This window comes from Rhipicephalus sanguineus, chromosome 8 (assembly GCF_013339695.2).
Source record: "Rhipicephalus sanguineus isolate Rsan-2018 chromosome 8, BIME_Rsan_1.4, whole genome shotgun sequence".
NCBI lineage: Eukaryota > Metazoa > Arthropoda > Arachnida > Ixodida > Ixodidae > Rhipicephalus > Rhipicephalus sanguineus.
In genome coordinates this window covers 15,808,682-15,819,427 of record NC_051183.1, presented here as the reverse complement: position 1 = coordinate 15,819,427, position 10,746 = coordinate 15,808,682, and the positions used below count along the sequence as shown (strand labels likewise).

The window sequence follows — 10,746 nt, the reverse complement described above, 5'->3', positions numbered from 1 at the left end:
CTCTCTTCAGCTTATCCAAATCGCTGCTTTAGAGATTACACTTACGTTTGCCACGTATAACTGCGAATTTAAAACTATCGCAGCAGGGTAGCATATATGCTGCATTGGGCATTACATAATTAAGGTAGGCATAAAATGTAACTAGGGTCATAATGATAATAACAATGACTGACGATTACATGTAGATGCCCTCGGCCAGCACGGCCAGCACGGCCAGCACTGCCGGAGGCGGGGCGCCCTCGAACTCTGGGTCGCCGAAGAAGTTGATCATAAAGGTGGGCACGGTAACCATGGTGCTGCTCATTATCATCGACACCATCTTGCTCTACTTCTGGCTCACGTCCACACGTACGAAGTTCCACAAGACGGTTACGAAAACCGTGAACAGCGCGCGACGGCTGTTGGTGCCGGGCCTCTACCTGGAAGACGGCGAGGACTCCTACCTTCTCCTGGTGGGTGGCTCTCCGAAAATCTGGGTGAAGGACGCGCGATGCCAGAAGTTGCAATCTGATGCCGGAAGTGATAATATCGAAAAGCTTCAGAGGAAAATTGAAATGGCAGGCGGGCTAGCTTGTCTTTATTCATCTTTCAATTGACTTCTACAGCGCAAGGTACAACGCGGATGACACAGAAGCACATAGGGACAGCGATGACATTCAACTGCCTGTTTATTGCATACGTCACAAACGCGAACGTGTACACGCATGCGCATTAGAAAGCGATATAACAAGCGAGAAGAAAATACAAAAGGCACCGTGTCTGTTTAACGCTTGTGCGTGTTCATGAGGAATTCGCGATTCGCATACCGCTAACGATACCGACGGCTGACTGATACAATAAACATTTAGTTGAGAGTCAGCACTGTCCGTGTGTGTATCTACATAGTACGAGTTGCATCTTGCGCTGCACAAGTCAGTTCAAATATGAATTTCCAAAGGAGGCGCGACGTCTGTAGCCGTCTTATGACTTCGTAAGTTGTGGTTCAAGAAGCTGTAGTGGAAGCCTCACAGTGACGTCACGAGTGGCAGACCGATAAGTTGCAGAGGGAGCGTTCGGGTGACGTCAGCAGTTGCCTTCTGTCGCCAGGAGGCATGGTGCTGTCTTCGCTAGCTATTAATATCAATCCATCTCTATGTAAGTTCCACAACGTGGGAGCAATGTTCTTGCACGCTTATGTTCAACTTAATCGAACGAGATTAAGTGTCGAATTTGATAAAAACCAGCGGGAAACACGAACCACAGAGAAAGAACGCGACGGGACAGGCTGGCACTTATAACTGATCACAGAATGCTTGAAACGTAAACTTATATCCACTGGGAAACACCTTTGCGCCAGTCCATCGGCTTGATGTCAGAGATTAAGAGTGACTACTCAGTCGAATTTCATGTTTACTTGCGGCAAAAAAACATCGCAAGAAATTTCATTTCCTCACATAAATGACACACTCTAACCATTTAAAGGGAATGTCGGATAAATCGGACAAACAAAACACCATTTATTCGCTCATAAGAATGTTAACATGCCTTTTGCAGCGCAGAGACGCACCGATCGACGGGGTGGGGTGGCGGGTGGATTCAGTGGCTATACCCCCCCCCCCCCCCCCCCCATCAAGCAGTCTTAACCCTCTCTCTCCTCCTCTGCCCCACTGTCCTTTTTACCAAGAGTCGAACGTGTACATTCAAGGATTCTGTCAGTTCTATCATTGCAATTCAGGAGGTGGCTCGAGGTCGAATTTCCCGGATTGACTCTAGAAATGTGTTGTATTCGCTCATTCAATCCTAAACTGAAGGAGCGCGATGGCATGCTCGGTGGCAATGACGCTTTTCTTTTATACGGTGTCCTCCAATGCAGGAAGAAATCTCACCCAAAGATTTGATCCTCAGAGGCTGGCAGCGTCGGCAACACATGTGCAACACCGTAGGCTGCCTCTGGCTTCGAGACTACATCCGTTCCCGAGATAGCGGCTCGAGCCATATCCAAAGCCAGATGCGCAGCCCACCGCACCCCTGCGACGACTTTCACGAGCACGTCTGCGGCTCCCGGCAACAGTCGATCTACGAAGATGGCGTCGCCCGCCTTATGGACGCCGTGAAGACGCGGCTCCTCGCTGCACTCAGAGAAACTGTCGGAAACGGAAGTGAAGTTCCGAAGGGTGCTTCCGAACGGAAACGGGCGGAGAGAGACGCGATGCTCCTGCAGCGATGTTTAGATGGAGCCACAGTCATCACTGAAGACGACATTACACGGTCTGTATGGAGCTTTCTTTTTAACAAAGCTTTATACCGGGCTCCACCAAGAATCCACTGACATCAATTCTGTCACGGAAGTGACGTCAGTAAATTAGTAAACAGAAATCGCTCCTTCACTGGAGGCAAATAACGCACTACATTTCCAGGTCCCACTCTACACGCCCTTCAGAAATGTGATAGCCATACTGGCTGATTTCGTGAATATATTGTGCCGAACTATTATTCGATTTGATTCTTAACGAGGCATAATTTGGTCGCTATGGTGGAAATTGCGTCAAGAAGAGAACTTCAGGCTTGATGAATTGGGTGCTGACAATGAAGTTGTGAAGGAGAACCAACGGCAAGCTTTCGGTAAAACCAGGCTGTGACCTTTTCATCAGCTCTCATTGTGCCCAGTTAAAGGTGGGTGCAGGAGAGTTGCTTGTTGGGCAAGTTGGTACATACTTAGTTAACTACAAAAGAAGCCGCAAAACGTCGAAAAACGGAAAAAGCAGAGCGGCATAAAACAGAGACAGAGCGCAGAGACGTGGCACTCAGCTCTGCGCTCTGTCTCTGTTTTCTGCCGCTCTGCTTTTTACGTTTTTCGACGTTTTGCGGCTTCTTTTGTAGTTAACAGGTGGGTGCGCCGTACAATCGCTATAAATTCTTGTCTATGTAAAGAACGAAAGAAAAAAAAATCGCGGGGTGTATGCACAGATAAATATCCCCATTGAATATAAACGAAAAAAAAAACTGCATTCATATATTGAGTTAACACATTCCTCATTTCTCAGCAAACTGTATCATGAAGGTTTCGTGTAGTCTGTTTCGTCAAGAGGAACGAAAGCCAGAGTTATTCGTTTTAGTTGATACACCAAATGCCATGAACATTGTACGTTTGTATACGAAGGAGCATGAAATTGAGAAAACTGATTTGTTCTATGCGATATGCTGCCATGTTGTTGCTTGTTTACACTGTTAGGCGAGGGGGAAATTAAAATTGTCAATTATGAGCTGTTATCTATCCGCGCCTTTTATCACCTCTGTACTTATGTGATAAACTCTATATACGAGTATCATTAAGAGACCACGGCACGTCTCGGAATGAAAATGAAAACAAAAAGAACCAGAAGTATTCAGTCAGAGTTTTACCCATGTGTATCAAGGTACTCAATGTCTAAGGTGTTTAGCGATACAGAGACCTCCGCGAAACACATTTCACCGGATATATGTATCAAAAAAGCATAAACTATCTCGGCTTTCTGGACCTAGACACAGCTTTTTTAGTGAAAAAATCTGAAGCTCATTCACATTCTTTTTAATGAAAAGACATCATTGAAGATGGTTGACAATAGACAGGAACCCTATGAGCCAGAAGGTAATTATCTAAACATTGCGTGAGACCTACCGTCAGTACGTTCTTCAAAGAACGAGAACAAAAATGAACAGCATCAGATCATTCATGTAAACGAATGAGCAATTTGAAATCGTAATTTGCGCAGCGCCTGCGGAAGCATCCAGAGCGTGGTTTGTCCGAACTCAGTTCCAGAAGGGCCGCTGCGCATATCAGAGGACTTCTTCCAGAACAACCCCAACGCCAGCGTCCATGACTACGCTGCTTTTGTGAAAAGGTAAGCGCGTGAATTTTCAACAAAAAAAATTCTCGAATGTGTTTCCGCAAAAGACAAGCAACAAGCTAACGCCACCAGTAACATTTGTACGAAAAGCGGTTGTGCACATGACGTGAGTAAGTGAATGAATAAACGTTTACTGGGCCCAGCAAAACGCGATTAATCGCGCACCCGGCTAATCCCACGACGGGACCGACAGGTCTAACCTGCCGGCCCGACCACGGGCGTGCTGGACGGCCAGCATTTGGTCTTCATAGGGGCCCACTTGATGTGATACCTTCTACAGCATTCCCGACAGCTTTGCAGGCGACCTGAACTGGAAGAAGCACCCGCTAAGGCGCGCGGCGAAGGCATCGTCCAAGTCATCTTCTGCCGGGTGGCTATCGAGATTATGCCGCTGGGTAGCGATGTCCGCGCGTTGCCACCTGGCGAGGCGTCACAAACGGTCAACCCGGCGTCCAGAAGCCGAGGCCCTTTACGAGCAGCTCTGGAAGGTCCTCTACTTCGCGCCACTCATGGGGAATAAGGCAAGCCATGCGTACTCTTCTTTTGTCTGTAATACAGGTGTCACGCTGTCACTCCTGATCGCGATCGGCCGCGATCCAGATCGAATTTCTTGGTTGGGATTGGCTGCTTTACGCAAGCTCCAGAAGGCAGCCAATTACTGTTGAGAAATTTGATCCCGATCGGGTTTAATTGCAATCAGCAGTACAGCGTATGACACCCGTATAACTTATCGGTCAACATATATGATAACATATATGATATGATATGATTATCAGGACTCGCGATAGGTACTAACCGCTGACATTTGCAAAGTTTTAAAAATGACGTCGGAAATTTTAAACTTTGCATTCGTGTGTGTCGGTTCTTATACAGTGAAACCTCGGTGATATGATCACAGCTCATACGAATTTCGGGGTGATACGAGTTTTTCGTTGGTCCCGGCCAAGGCCCATTGGCCTGCAGCGTAATGGAGTACGGTTGTTGCGAACCGATTTTCACCCAGCGACGTTTGATACGAACGTACGCTACCACCCAGGTACGAAGAGGTGCTGTTCGCGCTGTCGCGGAAGAAGCGCCAAGCACGTGCGAGCGCGGGAACGCAAGCGTAGGAATACGCGCCGCACCGCCAAATCGTCAGAATCACTTAGTAAGAAAAACACTTTTCGAAGGTGGACAAGGACCGAAAGAAGGCGAGGACGGTCTTGGCGAAGGAGTCAGGCCTCACAACGTCAATATACGGCACCGTTGAGGTCGCACTTGTGCGGGCACGGTCGTAAATCTCCCAAAAAAGCATCCCCAACACCTACGCGATAAGAAAACCAGAATACAGGTCCGTGGTTCTGTAATTTTGTGGCCTTGATCCATCGCGTCAAAGCGCTTTTTATTTTTGTTACTTTTGCTGCAGTACTCCGGCATCATGCAAAAAAGCATACTAAAATTTGGAAGGGGCTACTGCTGTCGCGGGTCACAACGCACCTGGTTCATTGATTAAATACGCGTATACGGACCGTATATTTACGGGTGCTCGTATGATTGCCGACATCTAAAAATTTAACCGACAATCATTCAGGGTTCTTCCTGACGTTGCTGCGGCCCTGAAAAACAAAAAAATGAAAATGTACTCGAGCTTTCTTTTGTCGCATGCTAATTTTCCATGCTTTCTGGTGATACGAATTTCGGATGATACGAATATTTTTGGTGGTCCCGTGAGATTCGTATCACCGAGGTTTCACTACATGCCACCACAATCTCGCATTTGTTGAGCACCGTAAGCACGGTGCTCAACAAACACGACCATTAAAGGAATAAACTGAATATCCCTCTCTAAAGTTATGTCAATTATTGCTAGCACAATTACTTTAGTACACATTGAAGGTTGACCTCGTTGTTGACCTCGCGAGTTATCGTTTATTACCGATGAACTAACAACGTTTGTGTAAAGAACGCTTGATACAGACTAAAGGATCATTCACACTGGCGATTATCCGAAGTCCATTCACCCACTGCTCGATTTTGCAGCGGAGTGACTGCAAAATCGAGCATCGAGCCAAATCAGATGCATGATTTTCCGCCATTTGCGACCGGTTGTTTTGTTATTTGAGTGCGGCAAAACATTTTGCGACCAACCTGGTCGTGCGACTTCTTTGAGTCGCCGAAATGAATGAGCCTCCCAACCTCTGACGCAGGCTCGGCCGTTAGTAGAGCATGCGCAAAAGAGGCTTTCCCCAAGGCCTCAGGTCAGGGCCTGCCTGCGGTTTCTCGAGGACGTGTCCAGCAAGAGGACGGCCGAAACCGCCAGGGCGGCGCTATCGGATGCCGTGGACAGCCTGGACGACACGATGACTCATTTCGTCTGGGAGGCCGGCCAGGCAAGATTGAGCATTGTCACGTGTTCGTGACAGTTAAAAAGGAGGACGCAGTCAGTAAAGATGAAACGCTTTATTGGGCGAACTTGTGCCCAGTAATAGAAAGACTCAAGGTACAAGCAAAACTCGCTGTACAATGTTAACGGCGAGCACGGATGTCGGGCATCGACTAATTTACTAGCATGTGAAATGCGTCAGCTTTTATACATGCCTTATCGAACCTGCCAGCGTCATCGCTAGTGCTCGCGTTAGGTCTAGAATAAATTCGGTTACTCGCGTCCTGCGCGTAATCTTAACAGGACAGTATAAAACAATCGCGAATATTCTAAACATTACGGCGCGGCCTGCGACAGGAGGTGGTAAAAATTTTTTTCGGGTGAAACCTGATCGCATCAAAAATAAAGAATTAAGCACGCGTGTCAATATCAGCGTTGCATTGTTCGAGCGAACATCTAGTTTTCTACAAAAATAACGCTACAGCGAACATCGAGGTATTGAGAACTTGTGTATACGACGTCACCGATGGAGCCTATCACAGTGCCTAATCCTCTAACATAGCGACCAGGATGACGCCGGTCCAAGCCATGTAAACGATCGTTTGCACACGATGTCGCGCGTCGTTGCTTATGACGTAAACGTAGCTGTCCTCTAACATGGCGGCTGGTTTGACGTCAGTGCAAGCCAGCTACATAAGGTGGATTGATAACAACAACAACAACAACAACAACAACAACAACAATAATAATAATAATAATAATAATAATAATAATAATAATAATAATAATATAATAATAATAATAATAATAATAATAATAATAATAATAATAATAATAATAATAATAATAATAATGAATTAATGAATCAAACGTTTATTTAATGTGCCCAGGAACAACCGTGAGGTCTTTGTACTGGCGCACGGAAAAAAACAAAAACAAAGGCAAACATTCATAATAAAATATCAGGGATAAAAAACGTTATAAAATTGCACATATACAACTATGCGCAGGCAGAAAAAAAAATGTCAACAGTGTACGAGACTATGTAAGTACAGTGCAAAGCTCGGAGCAGAACAACGACTGGGAGCTGTGAAAAACATCGAGCTCCAAAAAGTAAGCATTGTAAAGACGTTGTATCCTGCCAATGGTCGAATGCTCGCAGAGGCAGGCGGTTACATGAAAAGGTCTATTCTCTCTGGTCAGCTTACGTGGAATTCGGAAATTAAAACAGTTGAGCAGTACAGGGCAGGATATGATACCATGCACAAGCTTGTAAAGAAATAACAGATCAGCGCGATTTCGTCGGCAGCAAAGTGATGGCAATGATAATAATCCAGCAGCGTTAGAACGAGATCCAGAGTCATTTCTAGCGAAACGATGGTTGTAAATGCTTAGGAACTTTTTCTGGACTCGCTCAATGGCGTTGCTGCTGGAATTGGGAATGCCATTCCAGATCACAGATGCATACTCAAGTTGAGGAAGACATAGCGCGGTGTACAATTTTCGAAAGGGCACAGGAGAACGGAATTCTCTAGACATTCTGCAAACACAGCTTAGGGTGCGAAGACCCCGCAAAGCAACACGCTTAGCGTGAGCAGGAAAGTGTAAAGTGCTATCAAAAAGAACACCTAGATCATTGATCTCACATACCTTACACAACGACACAGAATTGACAGAATATAAAAATGGCACACTAGATGTTTTTCGAGTGAAACTCATTACCTTGGTTTTTGAAATATTTAGGGAGAGGTTATTGCTCCTGCACCATTCAGAAAAAGAACACAAATCAGATTGCAGCAAGCGACAATCGATAACTGAATGAATTTCCTTAAATATCTTTATGTCATCGGCATACAAAAGGAAAGAAGAATTCCGAATGACAGAAGAAACATCATTAACATAAATTAAAAAGAGGAGTGGGCCCAGTACCGACCCTTGAGGAACCCCACTAGTAGCTTTATACAAAGAGGACGTTTGGCCATTAACGGCAACATAACATGATCTATCAAGATAGCTATGGAGGAGATTCACAATTGAAGAATCAACATCAAAGTGTGCAAGTTTATCCACAAGCAGCGAATGGCTGACAACATCAAAAGCTTTGCTAAGGTCACAGTAAATAGCGTCGACCTGTCCTCTCTGCGAAATAGGCGTGGAGACTTCCATCATAAAACTGGCAAGATTAGTGACAGTTGTGCGGCCAGCGAGAAACCCATGCTGATTCACAATCAATGAATTTTTTTCCATCAAAAGACAACATTTTGTGAAGCGCAAGCTCAAAGATTTTGGATGCGGCACAAAGATGGAAAATAGGGCGGTAGTTGGAGACGTCACTTTTACAGCCAGACTTAAACACTGGGAACACACGAGCAGTTTTCCACATGCTAGGAAAAGTTGAAGCATGCAGACACTTATTAAATATGGTAGTCAATACAGGTACAAGTATACTGCCATAGGCTTTTAGTATGGCAGAGGGGATGCCATCTGGGCCAGCTGAAAAGGATGGTTTCAAGCGCTTAATGCATTCCGAAATGGAATCTTCATCTAGCGACACAGCATCAGCTGTGCCAACTGCCTTAACCTGTCGACCGTTACTAGCTACAGAGGCTGTAGACTTATAAACAGATGAAAAATGCTTGGCATAACAGTCAGCAACGGCTTGAACTTCTACTTCATTTGGGTCCAGTAACATTAATATATGGGGTTTAACGTCCCAAAACCACGATACGATTATGAGAAACGCCGTAGTGGAGGGCTCCGGAAATTTCGACCAGCTGGAGTTCTTTAACGTGCACTTAAATCTATGTACACGGGCCTCAAACATTTCCGCCTCTATCGAAAATGCAGCCGCCGCGGCCGGGATTCGATCCCGCGACCTTCGGGTCAGCAGTGGAGCGCCATAAAGAATAAGATTGATTGAACCTGACGTCGCTCATGCAGCTCATCGCTGTGCTGCTATAACATGGCGACTGGGATGACATTAGCGCGAGCCCTCTTTATGGCCGTTTAGCCAGCATAGGAATGACGGTTTACATGCATTCGCTTAAAATTTTGCCTATAATTTCAAAAACGTTGTGCATTAAATCAGTAATAATAGAATAATATAACGCACGTCTGCCTTTCTACGTTTGGCAAAATATGTGCGCTTGGAAAACGAGGCGAATAAAAGCTGAACAAAGGTGGTCACCAAAAATGCTTGGGAGTTGAAAACACGAATATTCGAGCAGTGTGCTTGACTGGGCTGGTTGGTGCATTGTAGATGAAGAATAAAATAGCGCTTAAGACAGTGTCTTCACCTCGTCCCGTCTTAAGCGCTGTTTCAATCTTCATCTACGAATATTTTACAAATACGTGTACTAAGATTCAATCTTTCGAATGTTCACAGGAGGTCCGCAAGAAAAAAAGCTTCACTTTTTAAAAGTCATGCGAGCTTCGTGAGCCCGTAGCGATCACACTGACACCGCACCGCGGCTGGTCGCGCAGGTCATGCGAGCGCTGGTTCCGGCGTGGCTCGCCAATCCTGGACCCAACGTCACTGGGTCGATTGTCGAAGAGGAATCGGAGGAGCTGCGCGCAGACGGTGAGCGCGCCTCTCAGCGACTCGGAGCCATCGAGGTCCGCCTACTGCAACACGACGACGCCCACACGACGTCGCCGTCCAACGATAGCGCCTACGCCTGGCAGGCACGTATCCCCACACCATAAAGCTGTATATATGTAACAATTTTAGAACAGCGCAAGCACTTTTGTGGGACGTTTTCTGGGACGCGTCCATTCAAGACATTTATAGCTTAACACACAGTAACACAAAGGACAAGTCGGTGTTGTTAAAAAAAAAAATAAAGCGTCACCTGGTTCGTTGTGCCAGGCATGTCCAAGCCAAGGCAATCCGTTAGGAACCGTGCCGTCGCTGCTTGGTCAACATTCCAACTGTAGGCACATAGGACACGCCGGCGCGACAAAGCATAGAAGGTAACTGCTGCTTGTCATGAGGAGCAGCACCCCGGCAGCTCACAGGCGTCTCACAACGCTGACATCCATGATTAGGAGTGCCTGTGGGCCTCTTTGACCACCTGTCCATTACTGTTCGCACACTGCCGCGTGCAGTGCATACGCAAGGCTCACTGGCCGCATGCACCGCCCTGTGCAGTCCGTGTCTATCCCAGAATATGCACAGCGGCACTGCACTGAGTTCAACGGTGAACGAGATGGGACAGACGGAAAACTGTCGCCATCAGAGTTGAAGTCCAGTGGAATATGCTATTTTCTGCCTAGGCAAAAGCATACGCAGAGCAGCTCGGCAGGCATGTTAGCGAGATTATAAAGCGTATCCGCGCCACGTTCATGCAAACCGCGGTAAGCGCAACTGACATATAGTACACAGTTATGCACTACGTCAGCAAGCAGTGCGTTTGCATGCTCAGTCACCGAATCGTTCGATCAAACCATTAAAGAAATGCGCTAACTTGGCCCGCGTTGTTGCAGTCAAGCACACTAACCGTGTCCGGAGACACTCGA

The 10,746-nt window shown here is 46.4% G+C and overlaps 1 protein-coding gene across 1 annotated transcript; it reads left to right on the top strand.

The window, feature by feature from the left end:
• The first annotated feature begins 290 nt into the window (after window positions 1–290).
• Window positions 291–10,014, top strand: LOC119401443 (uncharacterized). Its single transcript, XM_037668263.2, has 6 exons — window positions 291–452; window positions 1,853–2,247; window positions 3,732–3,860; window positions 4,159–4,387; window positions 6,053–6,235; window positions 9,712–10,014. The coding sequence occupies exons 1-6, from the start codon at window positions 291–293 to the stop codon at window positions 9,931–9,933; spliced, it is 1,320 nt and encodes a 439-aa protein (XP_037524191.2). The 3' UTR covers window positions 9,934–10,014.
• The last annotated feature ends 732 nt before the right edge of the window (window positions 10,015–10,746 follow it).

Excerpts from the sequence above, each read along its gene's own strand:
- LOC119401443 (XM_037668263.2), top strand. The coding sequence starts at position 291 with ATGGTGCTGCTCATTATCATCGACACCATCTTGCTCTACTTCTGGCTC. Across the intron at positions 2,248-3,731 it reads ACTGAAGACGACATTACACG|CGCCTGCGGAAGCATCCAGA; the intron begins GTCTGTATGGAG and ends TAATTTGCGCAG. Across the intron at positions 6,236-9,711 it reads TCGTCTGGGAGGCCGGCCAG|GTCATGCGAGCGCTGGTTCC; the intron begins GCAAGATTGAGC and ends CTGGTCGCGCAG.